We start from the raw sequence: 22645 nt of genomic DNA, 5'->3' as shown, positions 1-22645 counted from the left end.
AGGACATTGCATGCAAAAATGATTATAATAATTCCACATTTCAACAGATGTGCCTATGCATTCCAAAAATAAGGAAAGGAAAAGAAAAATGTTTTGTCCCCTCTGACAAGAGGAATTACCAGCTGGCATGAGAACTCAGACCCAGAACCCTCAGGATTACAGAGCAATCAGCGATCATGTGGTTAGTGGTAATTTGATTCATTTGGATTATTGTGTCAGAATCAAGATCTTCATTTGTTTATGTTGGATTCACATGGGACTTTTTCCAGAAATCAAAATTGTAAAATATACAATTAAACCAAAGCTGGGATTTTTTTTCCAAGCTAAAATATATCAGCTGGTGTTTGAATTTCTAAATGAGAATACTGCATAGCATCGAGTTTCTTCTCTGGGCTGTGAAGGCCTGTCACAAAATTTCACACACTGTTTGATGTAAATGGAGATGAAACATTGAATTTCTATCAGCTAGAAATATACTTGAAGTAAACATTTTAACAATCCGGTAAACCATGATTCACTCATTTTAGTATTGGCAGAATGAATGCAAGAGCTTTTCCATTCTGAACATGGGATCATCTTAGAAACACAAGTAACTTCCACAGCTTCGTTCTTATACAGATTATCAAGTCCGTCAAGTAAGAAAACACCAACACAGAGAGACACAGTCATGCATACTCTCATCCACACAGTTTGAAGAGACCAACCGCATGCTTTTGGTATGTGAGAAGAAGCTGATGTACCCTCAAGTCCAATCTGAACTCAAACTTTGTTGAGAGTGCTGCTAACCACTGCACCACTGTATACATACATCCTGTTGAATTAGAGAAGGAATGAACACAGAACTCATCACCTCATGTTAACAATGGAGGTGATGAGACAGTGTGCAGAGGTGTGTCCAGTCAATGCAGAATTTCCTGACATGTTGTGATCGGTACAGTACAAGCCTATACTCCCTAAATAATATGGATAAGTCAGTCATCGTGCCCCTGGTCTCGTTTCATCATCATGGTTGTCACAGTGTTGTAACTCATGGAGGTGGCCATCAGATAACAGCTGCTGGAGACTGAGGTACTTTCAGTGGTGTGGCCAGCACTTTCTACACATCTGAATCTCATGGAAAACCTCTGAGATCAGTTGGGTGGCCGTGTGGAGGCCTGCAACTCTGTCCCGAGAACCTCAATGACCTGAGGGCCACTCGTCAAGAACTATGCCATGCTGCAGCAGACAATCAGTCCACATGTGAATCATGAGACATATTGTCAAGCTGCAATTGTTTTTCAGGGGCACATGACAAGTTTCAGAGACAATGGTATGCCCTCCACCATCATTGGCTTCTGTTTCAGTAAATTGCTTGACATGAGGACATCACCATTGCATGCTTCTTTTTAAATACCCTATAGTCCTTTCATAACATAATGTCACTGTCGCATCAACTTTTTACAATTTCCTAACATTTTTCCCCAAAATATAAATATCCCTGAGTTTTCCTGAGAGGTGCATATGAAAATGTATGCACAACTGAAATTCCTTGTTCAGTTGTTTTTTTTAGGTGTGTAACATCAACAACACAAACAGACTGAAGAATCTTCCCAGTTGGACCTCTGATGAGCGAAGAAAAAAGTACAACCACATCTCAGTTCAGGAGTAAAAAGTAAAACATTCATATGTTTGGCTGATCCTCTCAATCTGTTAAATTCACTTTTTTATGTCTATGCATATTTTGTTTTTCTTCTTTTTTTCTTTCTTTTTCTCTTTGAAAAGACAAAAAAAAAGAGCTGCTGATCACACACTTTTGGCATTACAGTTTCGTCTGCAGTTTGTGTCCCTCCCTCCTCATTTCGCCACTAAACAAACTTGCCCTGCGGGGTACTGCATTGTTGCCCCCCTCCCCTCCCCTCCCCTCCCCTCCCCCCCTCCCCTCCCCCCCTCTTGGCGCGGGCGCGGGGAGGGGGCAGTTACAGTGACGTCAACGCGCATGCGCGAGCCCCAACATAGCGGCGTTCAGTCACACAACTGGGCGAAACTTTTCACAACTGGAGTAAAGTTAACTGAGAGGCTTCTACTTTTCGGCGCGGTTAGAGGGAAATCAGAGTTTTTACAATTTTACATATTAATCTCCACAGTTTTATGGATACATTTAAATTCAAGGAATCTAGACCGCTAATCATAATCCACTGCTGGCGCCTCATATTCTAGGATTGACGCGTTTTTAACCTACAGTATTTTGCCGCGAACATGGAAAGCATCTGAATGGTTGCTTCAGTTCTTGTGAATTTGGGTGAGTAAACGATTTCTTTTCGTCACGTTTTATTCAAAGGAGGAACAACGTGAGAGTATCTTTTACACGGAGCGGGTGTATGTGGTGGTATTTTCATGCGTGTAGCTTATTTACGATGTGTAATCTCATTTTGGCTGGTTTAGTAAATTACTAAATCGCTTCGATGAATGAAAAGTGACTGGATTTCCCGGTTTTGCAGCATTTAATCAGAATGCTCTCTGTCTGCTCTGCTTACTGCCAACACACTCTAAATGAGACTTTTGAAACCCTAAGCACCTTCTAAAAAACTGCATCGGTTTCTTCGTGATGTTAACGACGGGGAGACAATTTGCTACATATGTATTAAAGTTAGTTTTATTCGTCGCTGTTGCCGGAGATGAGTTCCGCGCCAAGTATTTCAAAAACAGTTCACCTGCGCGGGACAGTCTTCACTTCCTGTTTGCTGACCGGCGCCGCGCTCCCATTGGCTGTCCCACACAAAAAGGGCGGGACCACTGCGTCCGTTAAGCCCCGCGATTCGACGGAAGACACGCCAGTTACCGCCAATATTATGTCTGGTGTTGTGATTCATTTTAAAATAGAAATTAAAAACATGCTTTAATAATACAAAATAAGAGTTTATTTAAAACGAGTATGTGCTTTTTTTATTGGTGGTTGATAGCAGATACGTTGCACGCAAATATCAGATATTAAAGTACAAATATTTGCGTTGATTTTACATTTAGTTGTTTAAGATAATTAATAATATATTATCAGGACATATTAAACAAAGATAAAGGGGTAATATCGAGTGTTCATTGAATTGTTGCCATTATAAATTAATTAAACACTAATGCCTGCTTCTAACAGTTAATCTAGACATGCACAATTTCTGCAGGTATTTCTCAAATAATGAAGGCTTTTACCAACTTTACATTTATCTGTAGATGATTTATGTGCCCTATAACTGAATGGACTGAATTGGATGTAAGAAAAGACTACTATGTCGATAAGCTAAAGTACTGGAAGTTAAATCGTTCTCTATCAGAGGACCAAATATAAAACTTCTAACACATACAAAATAACTGCAGACATAAATTTTCTTTACCTGGAATTCTTGTTATCTGATCAATTTTCATATTTATCTGTTAAGTTTAGATTGGTCAAAACAAAGTTTGTGCAAAATGGTCCTTATTTATGCAAACAGGAGGTTTTTTTTAACCTTATTCCATTAATGTTCTAGAACATTTTAACCAGTTGAGAGTCTGAGTACTGGAGCAGATTTTGTCTGACTTCAGGTGAAGGAAGCATGCAGCACGGAGAGGAAAACAATCACACACTACTATGTTTTAGGTCTGCATTTTCTCTCCTCTTTTTGCGGTCTAGGATGTCGTGTTGGTTCCCCTCCACATTGTGGTGAATACTCCAAAGAACTAAAGAGGCTTGTGTGCAGTCTATCTGCTGACCTGACTGACCATGGGTCCCCTCGCTACACCTAAAAAAGGAAGAGAAGAAGCCTCTGGTGATCCATGGACTCCAACTTCCAACCTCAAAATGCTCATCAGTGTTGCCAGTCCTGAGATCAGGAACCGAGAAAAGGAGCTGGTCCTTCTAGACAGTGATGGCCGGGTTGATCTTGACCCCTTACAGGTACAATTTATAACAGCAAAACTAGTGAAAAAATCTGATGTCTACAGTATTTTGAAGAGTGTTTCTTCTCTGTTTTTCTTTAGGAACTTGAAAACGTGGAGGATTCCGAGAAGATAATTAGCAGAAAAGAGAAGAGTCTGGGGTTGCTTTGTCATAAATTCCTGGCCCGCTACCCAGATTATCCAGACCCCAACGCCAACAACGATATCTGCCTGGATGATGTTGCCACAGAGCTCAGTATGTTCTCTGTTCTGTTTTTTTCTAACATTAAAAAAAAAAACATACAATGTAGAAACATGATACTCATATGTGAAACTTTTCTGTAGCTCAAGGTTTTTTTTTTTTTTTTGAATATTTTATGTAAGAGGAAATTGTTACATTTAAAACCCATAGACAAAAAATACACATACGTGTTTTCATGTAATGTCATCATTTATTTGATTTCAATTTAGCTGAGACTGATTTCTTTCATTCGACCATTTTTTTGTTGATATTATGCTTCCGCCTGCACAGATGTGGAGCGGCGGCGCATCTACGACATCATGAATGTGCTGGAGAGTCTCCACATGGTGAGCCGCTCGGCCAAGAACCGCTACGGCTGGCACGGCCGGACCAAGCTGGCCCAGACGCTGGCCATTCTGAAGCAGGTGGGCGAGGAGCAGAAGTACGACCAGCAGATGCAGCAGATCCAGCAGTGTTTAGCTGAGAACGCTCTGGATTTCAGCTGGAAGGACAAGGAAAACGAGCCGGTGACGGCGGCGGCGAAGGAGGCGGCGGACCGTGAGGAGCAGTTTCAGAAAGAGCTCTTCTTTGTGGAGCTCCCAGGAGTGGAGTTCAAAGCTGGTGAGAGTCCTTAGTTTAGAACTTCTTTATCGTTTAATACAAACACATTACGTAGCTTTTAGTTTTGGTTTGTCAAAAAAAACTTTCAGGTTCATACATTTATTTTTGAACGTTACTCAAGTTGGGCTTGTGGGTGGGCTGGAGCTGATCCCAGCTGATAATGGGGACAGGCAGAGTAAACACTGGACAGGTCACCAGTTTATCACAGGCAAACAAATACACAGGAGCAGGTCAGCGTCACTCATTAAGCTAACACCAGTGTTTAGATCTGCAAATTCCACACAGGGGAGGCATTGTTACTGCACCAGCTTCCACAAAGCAATCATTTCATTCATCGCATTCAGTTCCACAACACTGCACAAAACAATGATTAATTAAAAGAAATGTGTCATACAAAACACCCAGAACATCTCGTTTATGGATTAATGTAAAAGCTTTGCAGGTGTTGATCCAGTTTCTCTCTGTCCAGCCTCTGTTAACAGCAGGAAGGATAAATCTCTGCGGGTGATGAGCCAGAAGTTCATCATGCTCTTTCTAGTCTCTAACCCCCGTGTGATCAGTCTGGACGTGGCCGCCAAGATCCTGATCGGAGAAGACCAAGATGCCTGTCAGGACAAGAACAAATACAAGAGTGAGTGTGAAGCAATGAAAATACAAAAGATTTAAATTTATTTTTCCACTTTAGTTCATGTACAGACAAAAAGCATGCATGTATATTATATTGTCATAATAATTTTGTTTTTTCTTTGTTTTTCTGCAGCTAAAGTGCGGCGCTTGTATGATATAGCGAATGTGCTGCGAAGCCTGAAGCTCATTGAGAAAGTCCATGTGACGGAACAGAGAGGAAGGAAGCCGGCTTTCAAATGGGTCGGCCCTGAAGAATTTCTACAAGTGAATGGTATCAATAAACCTCCTTTAACTTTAAGGTGTCTTTCAAATTTGAAGAAAATGTAGGCTTTTTAATCAGAGCCTCTCATTAGTATTCTGTTGGTGTTTCAGACTTGAATGCTGATTCGAAATGCACTTCCAAGAGGAAAGGTGTGCTGGAGTCCCGCTCATCTGCTGACAACTGTGCCAAAAACCTTTTTTCATCCTCCACCAACAAGCGCAGCTTCACTCGGCACGCCTCCCTCATAAAGCTCGCCAAGAGCATCCAGGACGACCGGCGCAAGATCAGCTCTGCGCCCAGCAGCCCCGTCAAGGCCGCTGCTGGTGAGTCCGCAGAGCCTCTAATGTTCAGTCGGTGAAAATGCATTTTTCCAACCACTCTCTGTTTTGTCTCCAGGTGACTCGTTGAATGCCGACTTCCCGAGCAAAATGGCCCAACTTGCTGCTATATGTCAGATTGAACTTGACCAGGCATCGACGTAAGTTCAAACTAAACTTTTCAAATGTTGGTGACTTTTCTGGAAGTGAGACGTGCTGCCTTCGTTAGTGGTGTTTAAAGGTTAAAGTCGCAGCTCTTAATGAGGTTGTTGATCAGTGACGGGTTTACAACAAAAACATTTTAGAAACCTTTTTAAGATCATAAAAACTAAGATTACATTCCAACACTTTGATCGATAAGGCTTAATTTTCATTTGTCTTTTGATTTGATCTGAATTGTTTACAAAAAACTCCTTATGTTCTTTTTCTTTAACATGAAATTCCCCGTTTGTCTTCATGCCAAATGTCTGTCTGACTGCTCATGCTGCGCTCTAAATGTGTACTTGTTTCTAAGCCCCTCCTCCACCATTGTGCTTCATCAGCGTCTTCTTCACTCACTGCAGCTTCAGATATCTGTTGAACTGTGTGTAACGATACATTCAGTGTGACTAGCTCCTGAAATAGTTGATTGAATTTGACATTTGCAGGTTTACTTTGAGATATTTTAAAGGGTATTGCACAAATATGCTAAAATGAAATTCTACATTGTTTCACAGCATCTTTAAGACTGGATGAAACACAGAACATATTATCTACCTGGGAAACATTAATCAGACCTATTTAATATGCTGTATTAATATTGAGTTGTGCTTTACAAGAAACTGCTTTTTCTCTTTAATTCTGACAGTAATGAGGAAAACTGATCAACATAATGTATCAAGCTGCCTTTCACATCTAGATTATGATTTCCAAAGATAATTAAATACAACTTTAAATAGTTTATTAATGGGCTATTGATGAGGAGATGCTAAGTTACTGGGCTAGTTTCCAGTTCTAATTGTTCAAAGAGGAATGTAAATCTGTTAATATTCAGACTCCTCCTCCTGTTTCAGGACCAAAGCTGCCGAAGTGCCACCTGCTGCTGTAACGTTGCTCCCAACCGTCTCCACTTCGATGGACCCACCTCAGGCACCATTACTCACCCCCACCCAGGAGTCTGGAGTCAACACTACAGTGCCCCCCGCCCATCGGACCCCCGTGGCCGTGCAGCCCGCCGCCTACGTCCCCGCCCAGTGTTCGCCCCTCATCCCCGTCCTGCTGCCCCAGCAGCGCGGCAACGGGCCCTACCCCGTGTATCTGTACCCCTCCCTGCGGCCCAACCCCCTGGCCAAGCCGCAGCCCACCAGCCTGGCCGTGCGCTCCATGACCTTCGAGGAGAAGACCGGGCAGAGCCCGAGCGCTCCGTCTGCCACCAAGGGCTCCTCCGACGCCAGTCCCTCAGCGGGGAAACGGCTGCGTTCAGATTCCACGTCTGAGAGCAGCCCCTCCAAAACCAAGAAGGATGACCCCGACTTTAAGGTAAAAAAAACAAACAAACCTTGAACTGGTTTCATCACTGGTTGATCTAAATCACTCATAACGCCAGTGGCACACAAGTTAAATGATGTGTATCGGTGTCGATAAATATGTAGAGAGTGAACAGAGGAAAGAAGCTGAGTGCGTCGAATCAGAGCTAACTGGTCTAAACCCAAACCCAGAATTAGGTTCAAACCCAAAGCAGCTTTCCTCTGAAAATGGCCCCAAGGTGACCTGGGAGGGGGAAGGATCCCCTTCAAGCTGAACCAGTCTCAAAATGGCAGTTATCTGGTTGAACTGGGCTTAGAGGGTGGTGGAGAAAATAGAAAACAGGAAAGAGGGCAAAAAACAAACAATTGAGTAACTGAGTGAAATAACCAGCATGCTGCAGGCTGATGAGAACAAAGTTTTAGCTCACCGCCAAAGAACCTGCAGCGACATACGGAACGTTAATGTGCAATGCTGACATGTAACTGTACAGAGTGAATAGATGGAAGGAGCGCTGTTCATTTATATATATATAAAAAAAAGTCTCAAACACTGTAAGCCTTAGAAACAGAACACAAAATGGTCCAGAGTGACACAAAGCAGCCAGGATTTCAAAGACATATATGAAATGAAAAGCGTAAACTAAGTTAAATATCACCACATTTTAAAAGTTCCAGTTACCCTCCAAAAAAATTACTGAATTGGGTAAAAATTTTAGCAGGATATATTAATAAAACATCCACATCAAAATAAACAATGCAGTTGTCCTGCAAAAAAAATTTTTTATCAGAAAAGTAATGCACGGTGCTGCTGAGATTGCTGCTTAGTTTTAACGAGGTAAAAAAGGAAATGACCGCGTGTCGTTATTTCACTTTAAAGCTTTTCTTGTCAAGATGATCATTTTAAATTCTATTCAAAGGAACCAAATAGAGAAAAAAACATAAGGGAGAGTATATTTTCTGTCAGTTTAACTCTGTAGTTCTTTTGATGCTTTGGGAACTCAAGTCACTCTGATTTGATGTGTGACTTCAGTGACTCTATGCAGGCAAATCTTAAAACACTCAGAGAGGGAGTCTCAGTATGTATTTCCTGTTAAAGTCTGTCATCTTTGCCGTTTCTCTTCTCTGACACGGTGTTTTCCACCTGCCCCGTTTCTTCCCGTCGCTCTGTTTCTAGGACGCCTCTCCGAAGCTGTGTGAGATCCTGCAGGCCCGGCTGAAGGCCCGCCGCGGCGGGGAGCTGACGAGCCGCCCGTCCCCCCGCGCCCTCCACCTGGACCCGGAGTTCGTCAACACCCCCGGCGGCGCCGCGGCCAGCCAGATGCTGGAGGGGAGTCTGGAGGTGCTGCTGGACAAAGAGGACAAGGCGGCAAACTCTGACAGCGAGGCGGGCCTGACGCCGATCAGAGCCGTGCCGATCGCATCCTCACACCTTCACACCGAGGTGAAGACACACACGCACACGCACACACACACACACTGCTCGCAGTGGTTTAATAAATATCAGCTGGTTTGATGTGACTTGATTCAACAGCAGTGTGTGTTTCACCTCTCTTCACACCCAGACGTTGGTCCCAGCAGGATATTTGATCCCCATCTCACAGCAGTCCTTCATCACCTATAAGGAAATTCAGGGTTCGGCAGGAGAAAGCAGCAAGGCCTCGCCTCCAAACATCTATCAAACACCAACCGCAGGTCAGTTTTTATTAAACATAATATTTCAGATACAAGGATGGAATGTTTGTGTTTGCTCCAAGCCACTATTTACCCTCATCTACTTTCTAGAGCTCAGTCGGGTTCATGTTCAGTAGTATGTGACCTTTATTTGGGATTATATACCAGAGCGTTGATGCAGCTGCAGCAATAAGAGGCGGAAGTCTCATTTCTTAGTTTGATAAGGTTAACAAGTCTGTCCACTCTTAATCTGTATTGTAATTCTAATGTTAAAATACTGATCATAGTGCTATGGATATTGTACATATAACTTTACAAAGTAAAGTCAAACAAGAAGTGATGGCAGTAAAATGCTCATTAAACCAGGTGAACAAAAGCTGCAATGAAAGCAATCAGACAAGCGACATCATTATAGAATTAAATCACGTAAGTTCATAGAAGCTGGAAGAATGATGGTTTTGAGGTCCACACATTTATAAAATTTCCAAATTGTAGGTTAAAATAATTGTAGGGTTTTTTTTTTTCAAGCTCCAAAGGCCAGATTAATGCTGATTAATTAATGATGTACTTCAGTTTGAAAAGCCAGCGTGGCTCTTCCTCTAGTAGGTTTACCAGCACTGCTGTAGTGACTGCAGGCCTCCAACTTTACGCTGGGAAGTCTGAGGTCCTTCAGGAGTATTTTTACCTCTTACTCCTAAATGCATCATGGGGGAGTCAGTTGAAAACAAAAGCTTAAAGAGTATCTCACATGATTAACCAGTCCGCCTTGCCTCCAGGCTCCAGACCTGCCCTGGCTCAGGAGATGACGCCCACCAGCCTCCGTATCCACAGACCGGCCGCCGTGGGCGCCTCCCCTCACACCGCCGCCGCCGCCCAGCAGGCCCACCGGCTCCACAGCCCCAGCCCCGCCATCCTCAACTTCACCCTGCAGAACCTGGGTCTGATCTCCAACCCGGCCAACGCCTTCGCCGCGCCGCAGACGCCGGAGCACTCCGCCGGCCTGCCGAGCCCGCTGAGCCTGCAGCAGAGAGGCTTGGTGTTCATCAAACCCGTGTCCCCGGTGCCGGTGCAGCAGACCGTCTCCCCACAGCCGCTCGCGCTCATCAGCGTGCAGCAGGTGAGTTCAGACACATCAGTTGACAAAAACAATCCTTTTCTCTGCTGGAAGTTCTGTTTTATTGATGAAGACTTTATAGAAACATGTTTCGCTGATTTCACTCGAATGAAAGAAAATGTGTCCGGTGAGATCAGTGTTGAGTCAGATTCAAGAGGATGTTGTCTGACTGAACCGTCTCTCTTCTCCAGCCGTTGCTGACCACCCCCAAAGGGCCGGGACTCCCCCCGCACAGCTTCTTCCACACGCCGGTGTCCCTCTCGCCCCTGGCCACCGTGGTAACCGCCGGCGCACACCAGGCCGCCAAAACCGTTTACGTCCCTCAGAGGAAGCTGGACGTCAATGCGGAGGAACCCTGAGGAACTCTGGGACGCCTTCGTACTGTTTGCGTGGGTGACCGGGCGTGTCGGGGCGTGGATGTTCTCTCTCCTACATGTTCCAGCATTGATTACCTCTGAACATTTCACAGCCGCCCCGCCGCCCGCAGTCGCACCGCTCACCAACACTAGTGTCATATGCATTGTCTTGACTTTTTTTTTTTACTAAATTTCCATCTTCCCCATAGCCAGAAGAGTTCGTTTTCTTTACTAATATTTTTGCTAATGTGAATGTATGATAAATATACATTTTCAATCATCAAGACGAGTAAAAGTCGCCACAGTGCTTTTGTAATATCTCATGAGATCACTTATTGCACACGTGTATATTTGAACTGTTACCCCCCTCCAGTGGAATTGTTAAGAATGTGTGAATATCTGTGATGCAGTGTGAGACTAAATAATACACTGCTGAACTTAATTTATAAGAAGAGTTGTTTCAGGAGTTCTGTTAAATGTAAATTGCCAAATAAATTTTTAAGCTTTTTGTAAGATTGTCACATTGTTCCGTTTTAAATTATGGTCACATCTTGAAACGTCTGCCAAAGAAAGGAGGTTAAACCTTGAAGCAATCTTTATTTTCTTTACTCTTGTGTCAGTTTGTCATAATTTAGCATTTACTTCAGTTGAATTGAATTTCTCCAGTATAAAAAAAAAAATAGAAAAGAATTTTGCATTTAGACAAAAAATAAATAGAAATAAATATTGTCAGTTTCATGTATAATTTTGCAATTTAATGTAATGTCCAATTTGTTTGAGGCTATATTAAGTTTTAACTTATTTGAGAGAAAGAATCTGATGTTCAGAAGCTGTTTCTCTGCTGCTCACTGGAAGGTAAAAGTAATTTGCTTTTATTTGTCTTTGTTATGTCTATATTAATATGGTGCTCTCACTTTTATCAGCTAGTTAGATGGCCTGGCTCAGGAGAAACAAATGCTTCTCTGGAGTGGCCATGACAGTGACCGCGTTCAGGGAGCAGCTCTTGCTCTCGACAGGACCTCTCTTTCGGCCCTAGCATGCTGGAAACCTTTTGGCCCCCGCCTTCTATATGCCCGCATGAAGCACTCGCAAGGTTTCCTCTCAATTTTTGTTTGTTTTGCCCCCACTGACACATCTGAAGATACCGTGAAGGACAGTTTCTACGAAACGCTGCACTACAACCTCCGAAGGGTTTCACCTCATGACATTGTAACCGTTCTTGGTGATATGAACGCTACTGTTGGTCCCACTAGAGACGGTGTTGAACACATAGTCGCCCCATTCACCTCAAGTAGCACAAATGACAATAGTGAGCGCATGATTGAGCTTTGTGCTTCGCATAACCTCAAAATTGCCAGCACTTGGTTTCAACATCGCCAAATTCATAGTATTTCATGGCATCACATCTAAAACTATCGATCACATTCTAATCAGTGGACGCCGGAGAACGTTATCTGACTGTCGTGTTTTCCGCAGTGCAGAGTTGGACAGCACAGATCATCGACTTGTGGCTGCCAAACTCCATCTACACTTGAAACGTTCGACCACAGCCTCACCGAGCATACAGCAAGACGGAGCGCCGTAATTGGCTGCCTGGGCGTCTTAAAAACCCATGTAATTTCGTTGCACTTGAAACTTCGGTAACTTGTTGCGATGACAATAAAGCCCTGATCCTGAGCAAGCTGTAGACAATGATAAGCTTTACACTCCTCATTATGCTCATCAGTACTCTGTTGAGGCATCAAACAGATTCGCCGCTCTTGATATAACAGAGGATATTGAAGCATCGTGGCGACAGATCTCAACCACTTTAATCTCCGCTGCCCAGACTATTTTGAGTAAGAAGCATAAGAAGATAAAAAAAGTGGATCTCGTCAACAACTCTGCACGTTGTGGAAAAAATGCCGTGAGGCTCGCTTGAACGGCGACACAACCCGCTATAAAGCTCTCCAAAAGATTCTTTGGAGAAACATCGGCAAGGACAGAACACTCTGGCTGAACAGTATAGCTGACAGAGCAGAGACTTTCATCACGGTAATTTGCGTTCAGCCTTCAAAAGCATTAAAGAACTCTGTGCCTCTCACAAGAAGAATATTTCAGCTTCCCATTCCACTCCGCTCCTCTCGTCAAGTGGATCCATACTCACTGAGACTAAAGCTAAATTAGACCGCTGGAGGGAGCACTATGAGAGAGTTTTGTGTAGATCTGCTCCAGCTCCATGCGCCAGACTACAAAACTTTGTCAGCGCAGGCACATCATCAGACACAATCTCGCTTTAGCCACCCTCCTTAGCTGAATTGCCAAGCATTTTACAGAAGCTCCCAACTGGACGCGCTCCTGGCACAGATGGCAGCACTGCAGAGAAGCTAAAATCCACAATATCTGATCGTGCCACTCGTCTTAAGGTCGCCTTTGAGAAAATCTGGGACTCCGAAAGTGTCCCCCAAGAATGGAAAGAGGGTATCATTATCTCAGTCTACAAAAACAAAGGCGACTCCCGTGATCCTTCCAACTATCGACCAATCACCCTACTGTCAGTCCCCTCAAAAGTATTTACCTCTGTTCTACTACAATGCATCCGGTCACACCTTCTCTCGGTCAGGCGTCCTCAGCAGGCAGGCTTCACTCCTAGTCACTCTACGACTGACTGCATCCTCGCTCTCCATATCATGGCTCAACGAAGAAGAGAATACCGAAAAGCGCTATTTGCAGCTTATGTCGACCTGATGCTTTTGACTCCTTGGACCGCTCAGCTTTATGGCTACTCCTTCAGGGTATTGGCATTCCAAGTAAATACATTAACATCCTAAGACAGCGCTATACTGATACTACATGTCGCATCCGCGCAGATGGATCACTATCTGATCCCTTCACAACGACATCTGGAGTTCGTCGAGGATGTGTCGCTGCCCCGAACCTCTTCAACGTAGCAGTTGATTACTGGATAAACAGCACCTTAGCATGTAGCCCAGACACTGGAGTTAAATGCCATTCCCGCATCACTGACCTCTCTTATGCAGACGACGTTGTTATGTTCGCGGAGCTTATTGACACCATCTCTGATGCTCTTTTCATCCTTCAAGAAGAAGCGACACCTCTCGGGCTCACTATAAACTGGGCCAAAACCAAGGTACAATCCCTCTCCGACTTCATACCCCCCTTACAACCACTTCGAACTGCTGCTAACGATCAAGTCGAGGTAGTAGATGATTTTATCTATCATGGAGCCAAAATCACTTCCGATTGTTCTTCCGACTGAGAGATCATAAGGCGCTTGCAACTCGCCCGCAGCTCCTTTGGACGCCTGCACCCCGTATGGCGACATAGCAACATCTGATTAGCTACCAAGATATGCCTGTTAAATTCAGTTGTACTCCCCGTTCTCCTCTACGGGAGTGAAACATGGACACTATCACATGAACAAACAAGACGACTTGACGCTTTTCACCACAACTGCCTTCGCAATATTCTCGCCATCAGGCGGTTTCATCACGTCCGAAACGAAGCTGTATACGCCAGAGCGTATCCCGTACCGCTCTCGACCATCATCAAGAGAAGAAGACTACAACTCTTCGGACACGTCTCTCGCCTTGGCGATGACATTTCTGCCAAAGCAATCGTCGCTGAGGCCACCCTCTGTCCGCTAATCGACTGGAAGCGCCCCCGTGGCCGTCCGAGACTTTACTGGCTGAAACAAGTCTCCGAGGACCGGCCACTACCCGATCTTATCCGCAAGGCCCAGGACAGAGCCACCTTCAGGATGCTGGTCGCCATGGTCACCTAATGGCCACGCGAACACAAGTAAGTAAGTAAGTAGTCTCACCTGTTGAACTGACACATCAAGTTTAGCTGAAGTTACTTCGGTTGGTTGGAGGAAAATGTTCTACAGCAGGGATGTCAAACACGTGGCCCGGGGGCTAAAATCAGCCCGGCAGTTCACATCATGAGGTATCAAAAAATAAGTGGATGATGGAGACGTCATGAAAATACATGCAGAGAAAAACCCAACTTTGCCCACATTTTTGTCAGAAAACAAAAGGAAGCCAAAAAAAAAGTGTCATTCTAAAAACAGGATGCACTTCTTGCTACTGTGAGGAGAATGAAGGTAGTTCCTCCTCTAAACAGCAGTTTAGTGAAACAACAACCGTTTCAGTGACAGCTCAGCTAACGCTAACTGAAGTTCTACTCATAATTTCATCAAAGTGAATTATAATGTTATATTTCCACCAAGCGCTTCTTGTAAATCTCTGTAAATCGCAGCAGCTATTGTTTCCCTGATGATGAAGCAGTGATTCAGCAGTGCCTTCTCATTCACCCTCCATTCATCTCTATAATCTTCTCTCAATCCGTGTGGCTGGAAGCAGCTGTTCGGTGATGGTTAGAGTTCCCTCCATGCGGCCGATGTCCGGGCCCCTTTCAGCCGCTGATGGAGGGTCCGAGGGCTTCGCTCTGTCACCAGTTATTTTAGGAGGATGGTTTCACTGGAGCGTCACTGATGGACTGCGGTGATGAGAAGATGGAGACTATTTAAACGGCCCGGGTGTGTCCGCCGCCACGTTCAGACCGAAGCACAAAGACTCCATTCAAGGTAAGAATCTGACTTCTTCTTAGGCTCTTTGGTTACCGGTTGTGTGGCTTGTTACAACTCAACACTGTCAGTTATCCCTATTTCTGTTTTTAAAGCTATGTTAATTTCCATTGAGTGAACCTTCATTTCTCATGTTTTCTCTTGCAAAGAGGTGGATCCATGCGAGATCTCTGATCGATCTCAGCCGCATTCAGACATTTCCAGAACGGCGTGTTGTGGCGAGAGCTCAGCCATTGTCTGCCTGATGCCTCAGTCTCAGCCTCTGTTCCTGAAATATCACATACCAGTCCTGTGAGGTGGCGGGCAACTGCTGATTTAAACTGGAATGTCAAACAAAAGGCCAAAGCAGGGCAGCCCCGGTATCTCTCCAGGGTTTAGTGGAGCTGGTTTTGGGGGAATCAATGGTGACTAGACACTTTTTCACACAGGAATTCAATTGTGCGAGTTCATGTTGAACCCTGGTATTGTCTTCTAATTTACACATTTAGTCCTCCTGTCTGGTCACAACTACTTCTAAGGCATTGTTAATGTGTGATAGATTTAATTTACAATGAAATAATTCCAGACTTTTTACTTAAAATTGGAAAATTTCTAATAATTTCCTACTATATTTATGATCAGATGCACACAGGTTGAAGATATTTGTCAATGTTTCTTCAGGACGCTGTAATAAAATATTTTTGATGGTAGTACAGATGGTGTATTACTGGGGCAAATTACACACTAATACAATATTTGTGAATGTAAGAAGTACCTGTTGTATCAGATATCAGCATCAAATTATCGTAGATACTCTGAATTTCAACGCAACAACATATGTTGAATCACAAAGAGCATAATATAGAACCAATATGTGGTTAATAATGTATATTTGCTGTTAAAAATGGAGTACGAAGAAGCAATATGCTTATCCAGCCCTACCTCTATCTTATCTAATTAAACATTCAGTCTGTAAAACCATGTTAAACCATTCAACTACCACCTCATCTCAGACAACATCACGCATCATGTCATTTATACTCATCTTACTATTTCTAGTCAGTTGTTGTAATTACATCTTTTCCTAACATTTCAAAGTGCTTCATGTTTCTTCATACAGTCCATTCCACAAATCACCCAAGAAATTGACAGTTTTTGGAGTGGTGTGAGTGTTTCATGTTGGATTTTCCTCTCAGGTTGTAAACCAACAACCAGAACACAGAGAAGACGCCTCATATATACCACAGCCACCAGGTGCAGACAATCACACAATCAGGCACAGGTGAAACACATCAGGGCGGGGAGCAGCAATCAGACTGGGCGAGGGTAGTCAAGGAGACTGAAACCACAATCAGAGTTGAAAACTTCTCAACTTGTTTCCAACATATTAATACAGGTGACTCCAGTGTCAAAGACTGACTGCAGGAAAGTCATGAATCAGGAATCCATAAAAAAAGTACTTGAATGAAGGCTGTCAAACAAAGAGAGGTACACAGAAAGGACACAGTTTCTGTAAGGTTATTGAAGGTGAGACACAAAAGATGACTGACTCCAGGGACACGAGAGACAGGGAGGAGTGAACAAAAGCGACAGATGTGCAAACTCACAAAATTATCACTTACTAAAATGAAGGCCTGTGCACAAAGAATTGACTGATAGACCAAAACTGTAAAAGGAAAAAGCTGTAAGTGAAGGAGTTCAGAGTGTGATTGGCAGTTTCTGTTTTTTTCTGCATCGCCTGCTTCAGATGCCAAACTGGGGAGGAGGTGCGAAGTGTGGCGCCTGTGAGAAGATGGTGTACCATGCGGAGGAGATCCAGTGTAACGGGAGGAGCTTCCACAAGCCCTGCTTCATCTGCAGTGAGTGGACTGACTCCATCCGTGGGCTTTAACAGAGACTGATGGCAGAAACAATGAAGTGATAATGAGCAATTCAGTCGTATGGGGTCCCTCAGGGCTTTGTTTTCGGGCCCTGCTGTTTTCCTTTTATTTGCTTCCACTGGGTTTCATTCTTAGAAGGGGCGGTATCTTATTTCATTGACACATGTATGATAGATATTTATTCTGCTAAAGAATAAAGATGGCTTAATTCTTGCTGAACTTACAGAGGTGAAAGTTATTTGTTCTTTCAATCTTTCCTGCCTCCTTCTTCTCATGCTTCCCTCTTTCTCTCAACTGCTCAACCTCCCCGAAACACCCCCATCAGTGGGCTCCTCTGGCCTCGCCATACACCCTGACCTTGACATTTCTCGCCGTACACCCCCCCCCCACACACACACACACACACACACACACCACCACCACAGTGGTAGCAGCATCTAATCCAGAGACTGACAGCTACACGAGAACACACACACACACACACACACACAGTGGACACCTCACACAAGCTTTACTGCTCTCAGTGCAAACACAAACACCCTTCAGCTGGCAGCGCCACCGCCCTGCGTGTGACAGTTGGATTGTTCCAGTGGGAGCTGTGAAATCCTCCGTGTTGAGCCCGTACAGCTGCCAAGAGTTCGTCTTTTCTCCAGCGTTCACCTCATGCTCCCAGCGTTCACCTCATGCTCCCGTGTCTGGCTGCAAATAGAAACTCACCACATCCGAGTGTGTGCAGTATGCCACTGTTGACTGATAAACACTGCGAGGTGGGAGGATTATTGAACCTCCTCTGACATTCCTGAACTTCTTCATGTGTGTCTGTGTTGCACAGTGACCTGCAGGAAAGCGCTGGACAGCACCACAGTTGCAGCACACGAGTCTGAAATTTACTGCAAGTCATGTTACGGCAAGAAGTACGGGCCGAAAGGCTACGGGTACGGACAGGGCGCCGGAGCTCTGAGCTCTGATCCTCCCGGACGGTTCGAAATCCGGCAGCCTCAGCAGTGAGTATGTCCGCCAAGGCCCCACGCCACAGTCACACCACAAATCAGTGTGAAGAAACAGGCCCAAGTGGTAAATTTATCGTATGAGGTTTGTTGAACTGACTCAAATAAAGTTCAAACAGTAGATCCTCCTTTGAACAGAGAAGACACAGCCAGTCTTTTCACCTTTGACCTTGCATTTGGTCTTTCCTGTGTGTTTTTTTTTATTTTATTTTTTATTTGTTTTTACACAAAATGTGTCTCTGTTCTCACACTGCTGTTGCTTCAATCCAAAACTCTGGATCACGTATCAGATGGAATATCTGAAGTGATCAAGAGTAAAGGCAGCCACGGATCAACTGTCACATCAACCTAAATGTTTAAGATGTGAAACTTGATGAACCAAAATTGCCGATAACAAATTGAATACATGAACTTTTCATTCAACGATCTGCCCACCTGGAGTTAAAACAAACTTGCGCTTCCTCGTCAGAGCAGCTCCGCCTCCAGGTGTGGCTCATCTGACCTCGAATGATTTCAGGCAGCAGGTCAGACAGAGAGGGGAGCAGTGACAACTGAGCTATTATCCAATCAAATCAGGTCTTGATATCAGATCAAGAACAAACATATAAACTATGACAATATGGTGTCTTTTCATCTTCCTTCATTTAACCCCAACACCACCATTAAGCAAAGAATGATCGTGGAGTTTGTCAGTTGAAATCTTTCCATCGCAGCCTATAGCAAGTCCCCAGATGGCAAACGATAATCATACTGCACGGCTGAAACTGCTAGAAGTGTTGGAAAAATCAAATCTGACTGTGTTTTTATTATTATTATTATTATTATTATTATTATTATTATTATTATTATTATTATTATCCTTTTTGTATTTTTATGACTGACCACTTGGTACTGCAAATATGCAAATTTCCACATTGTGGCACAAATGGGTAATTGTTAAAACTGTTAAAATGAGCTAAATGAATATACCAGCTGTCATGTTATGAACTAAAATGGCTAAAACTGATGGTCAAAAGAACTAAAATTTGTGTCAACCTGGTAAAAGAACGAGAATTGCTCAAATGTGTGTGTGTGTGAGAGAGAGAGAGTGTGTGCAGGAATAAGGCTGCTTGTGAAAGAAGCAATAAATTCCGTATGTTCTAGAGTCATTTTGTTGGTATTGTCTTGCATTTTGAATAAAGTATCAGGATGAAATGATACAAAGCAATGAATGGAAGAAGAACTTAATATTTCATTTCATTTCAATAAACAGTTTGAAAGCGGCAAAAAAAGTTTGAATGTAAAACAATAAGTTTCTACAATACAGTGTTATATTGAAGCACATCTATCTGGCATGAAGATGACTTAGTTGTGTAGTTGCTGACTTAGTTTTACATCTAATTTGTGTGAATTGTGGCATTTTATATGTTTTGTTTGTGTTCATTTTTCGTATGAACCTTTCACATCCACCAGGTGTATCATGTTCAGACTGTGTTTGAAACCAAAAGCAGCATGTGAAGCATGAATAGTGTCATCCCTCACTGAAGTGTGTTTCTGCCCCCCCCCCCCCCCCCCCCCCTCCCCCCCCCCCCATCCCCAGGTCGAAGCCTCGGCCCGTCTCCACAAACACCGACGCCAGCAGCAACAAGTTTTCTCAGAAGTTTGGTAGCTCAGACCGCTGCCCTCGCTGCTCCAAAGCTGTTTACGCCGCAGAGAAAGTGATGGGAGCCGGGAAGGTACGCAAAGAAAACCCCTTTTTTTAACATAAACTTCACTCATCTTACTCTTTATTGTTCGAGGAATCTGAGTCCAGATCTTTCATCTTGGAACTTAGTTGTTATTAAAATTTACATACAAGGATAAAGTCCTTGAGATGGATCACCTTGTTTTCAGCTTGGTCTAATCAATATGATGTATATTTAAATAAAGAGAGAGATAAAGCAGCACATTGTGTTCATACTTTGGCGAAAAGACCAAAAATAAAAGCAGAACATTGAGGTGAGGATTCTCAGTCACAGTTAAAATACATTTTTTTTCTTTCTCTCTTTTTTTTTTTTTTTAAATAAATTTTTTATTGTTCAAGACACAGTACTGGCTCTTTATTTGTGTCCATGTCTGGGAACGGTTGAATTTCTTATCTCTCATCACAAGTGATGTTTCAATTAGGAAAAAAAAAAAAAGATATCTGAATCAGAAAACGTATTTATGTTATAGTTAATGCAGTGCACTGAGCAAAGAATGTTTTCAAATCATTTTCTGCACATTTGTTTAAAAATGTCACTTTTAATCTAGATTCTGACAAGAGGACACTGAATTTCTTTGCCAAACATTGTGGAGAGATGTATCCCATTTTAAAAAAGAATCTGTAATTTCTGACGACAAATCTTATTTTGGTCCATTTTTACATTATAAAACAGATTTCTTGCAAAATAAATACCATATAACTGTAAATAATATGGAATATACATGGGAATAAGTGTGACTTTAGGGTTGGAATGTCTGATTTCCATACATGTTGATGAGTTTCCTATAAAGGGTTGAACATCCAGTAAAACTGTGAGCTGTAAGAGTGTTACTTCCTGCAGTGCAACCTGTAAAAATCTTCTCTTTTAAGCACATTTTTCTGGGAATTGCATCATGTTAGGAGTCAGATCTCTCCATGATGATCTTCTTATCAATCCGGTTCAAATTCAGCCTTTTTAACGCAACACACTTCACTAGAATTCACATTTCCACATCATGTTTTGATCTGTTTCTGGGGTCAGAGAAACGTCTCAGACATGCCGTGGGTCTATCCGAGGCCGGCTCGGAAACACCGCTTCAGAGCTTCAACAGATTATGTCGACTTCTCTTTCTTCTGGAACTCAAATATATGTTTGTTTCATGTTTGTGTGTTTCTCTTAAGTGGGACCAAAAGTTTGTAAAGTGCAAGTTAAGGGAAGTTGAGATTTCTGTGTGTTGAATCAGTGAAAGACAGAGAGACACAGTGACAGCCGTGGTTGCAGTGATGAAATAACCGTGTATGTGTCCAGCCCTGGCATAGAACCTGTTTCCGCTGTGCCATCTGTGGGAAAAGCCTGGATTCGACCACGGTGACAGAAAAGGAGGGAGAGCTGTACTGTAAAGGTGCTCACCCTCGCCGTACACTGACATTTCAGCCTCACGTGCTGTCGAACATCTGAACGAACCACATGCACTGTCTCATGAGGATACTTTTCTTATTTTCTCCTCAGTGTGCTACGCCAAACACTTCGGCCCTAAAGGATTCGGACTGGGAAACGAAGCCATGCTGGACTAATGGAAATGAAACAGAAACCACATACAGAACATAGTGTCACACTGGACAGAAAAACCTCAATCAGTTCAAACAACTTTTGGAATTTAAACAAAATATGCTCATGATATTGTTTTTCAGTGCCAAATAAAATACATTTGGTATCTGGAAACATGTCCTGAATGTGTATTCCTTAATTATTTGGAGATCCAAAAGAGGTAAAATGCTTTTTGTTCGAGTATATCTTTGCTTATTAGTATTACTTTTGCTGAGCTGAATGTGTTTCCACCCACTGTGACGAGAAAGCAGCTGGGCATGCCTCATCTTCTCAGGCTTAATTAACAATTCAATGTTCTTTGCATTCAGAAATTATTCTGTGTGACCGCTGATTTAATTAAATTAAAAATCTGAGTTGATTACCAGATGCATCGAGTTAATTCTGCACCAAACAATTATGTTCAGGCGGCCATGCAGAAGGAGACGGGATGAATTGTCCCTGTCAGGCCAAAATTAAAGCCATTATCTCACAGAATTGAATTAAGAGGAGCTGAACGCACAGAGAAATACATTTGGAACAAGCAGCAGCAGCGAAATAAGAATTTAGTCATTACATGTTTCTGTTATCTGCAAAAACCCCGGAATGAAAGTAAAGACTTTGAAATTTGCACGCCCACCTGAACAAAGTGTACCGCACTTTCCACCAAACGCCAGCGTGGAGAAGCTTCAGACTGTGGAGTCAAGTAGTAGAGAAAAAAACATTTAAGCACAGTGAGAACATGCAAGCGACACACAGAAAGGCTGCAACCCTGGACATGACCAAACCACTGCACACTGTCCTTAGGAGTCACTTTTTATATGGAAATCCATCTTCTACATCTTTAGCAGCCTGGATGTTTTGCGTTCTTTTTTTCCTATCGAGACGCCAACACTTTTTTCAAGTTCTAGTTATAGTATATGTGAGGAAATCTATTTATGCTTCACCGTCACAACACTGTAACAAACTAATTTCCCTAGAAAACAGGGCAACTGTCATAAGTTTTACAATTGTCTGGAAAACTTCAATTTTTTCCTCCCTGAACACATGAACCCTGATCTCATCTAAGCTTCGAACACCATGTATGAATTATCCAAGTGAAAGCTTCACTGCAACAAAGCGTTGAATTATTTTAACACTTTGTAAGCCAAAAAACACACTTTAGAAAAAACAGAGGAGTATCACCGAGGTGGAAGTTAAGCCTCTTTCTGAGATGCTGTAACTTGAGAAAGCCTAAAGGTTTTGGTTCTATGTAGTTGAGAGATGTGTTCGTACGCACCCTCCACACAGACGCAGTTAAAA

The 22645-nt window shown here is 43.1% G+C and overlaps 2 protein-coding genes across 2 annotated transcripts; both read left to right on the top strand.

Annotated features, from left to right (window-relative positions):
* Window positions 1-2067: 2067 nt before the first annotated feature.
* Window positions 2068-11056, top strand: e2f8 (E2F transcription factor 8). Its single transcript, XM_030092003.1, has 13 exons — window positions 2068-2278; window positions 3644-3907; window positions 3991-4144; window positions 4421-4750; window positions 5220-5381; window positions 5511-5648; window positions 5750-5962; window positions 6036-6117; window positions 7009-7474; window positions 8636-8902; window positions 9024-9153; window positions 9909-10249; window positions 10438-11056. The coding sequence occupies exons 2-13, from the start codon at window positions 3734-3736 to the stop codon at window positions 10603-10605; spliced, it is 2625 nt and encodes an 874-aa protein (XP_029947863.1). The 5' UTR covers window positions 2068-2278; window positions 3644-3733; the 3' UTR covers window positions 10606-11056.
* A 3956-nt stretch (window positions 11057-15012) lies between these two features.
* csrp3 (cysteine and glycine-rich protein 3 (cardiac LIM protein)) lies at window positions 15013-21397 on the top strand. Its single transcript, XM_030091223.1, has 6 exons — window positions 15013-15190; window positions 16917-17028; window positions 17882-18053; window positions 19636-19771; window positions 21068-21161; window positions 21269-21397. Exons 2-6 carry the CDS (start codon window positions 16917-16919, stop codon window positions 21331-21333), a joined length of 579 nt encoding a protein of 192 aa, XP_029947083.1. The 5' UTR covers window positions 15013-15190; the 3' UTR covers window positions 21334-21397.
* The last annotated feature ends 1248 nt before the right edge of the window (window positions 21398-22645 follow it).

Source organism: Salarias fasciatus, chromosome 1 (assembly GCF_902148845.1).
Source record: "Salarias fasciatus chromosome 1, fSalaFa1.1, whole genome shotgun sequence".
Classification (NCBI taxonomy): domain Eukaryota; kingdom Metazoa; phylum Chordata; class Actinopteri; order Blenniiformes; family Blenniidae; genus Salarias; species Salarias fasciatus.
The sequence above is the reverse complement of the archived record's forward strand: the minus strand, read 5'-3'. Positions and strand labels throughout refer to the sequence as shown.

What these genes read in the sequence shown, in the direction of transcription:
- e2f8 (XM_030092003.1), top strand. Translation starts at nt 3,734, where the DNA reads ATGGGTCCCCTCGCTACACCTAAAAAAGGAAGAGAAGAAGCCTCTGGT. An exon ending in TGATGTTGCCACAGAGCTCA is followed by an intron (nt 4,145 to 4,420) that starts GTATGTTCTCTG and finishes CCGCCTGCACAG; the next exon opens with ATGTGGAGCGGCGGCGCATC. An exon ending in AGGAGTGGAGTTCAAAGCTG is followed by an intron (nt 4,751 to 5,219) that starts GTGAGAGTCCTT and finishes CTCTCTGTCCAG; the next exon opens with CCTCTGTTAACAGCAGGAAG.
- csrp3 (XM_030091223.1), top strand. Translation starts at nt 16,917, where the DNA reads ATGCCAAACTGGGGAGGAGGTGCGAAGTGTGGCGCCTGTGAGAAGATG. An exon ending in GAAATCCGGCAGCCTCAGCA is followed by an intron (nt 18,054 to 19,635) that starts GTGAGTATGTCC and finishes CCCCATCCCCAG; the next exon opens with GTCGAAGCCTCGGCCCGTCT. An exon ending in AAGTGATGGGAGCCGGGAAG is followed by an intron (nt 19,772 to 21,067) that starts GTACGCAAAGAA and finishes GTATGTGTCCAG; the next exon opens with CCCTGGCATAGAACCTGTTT.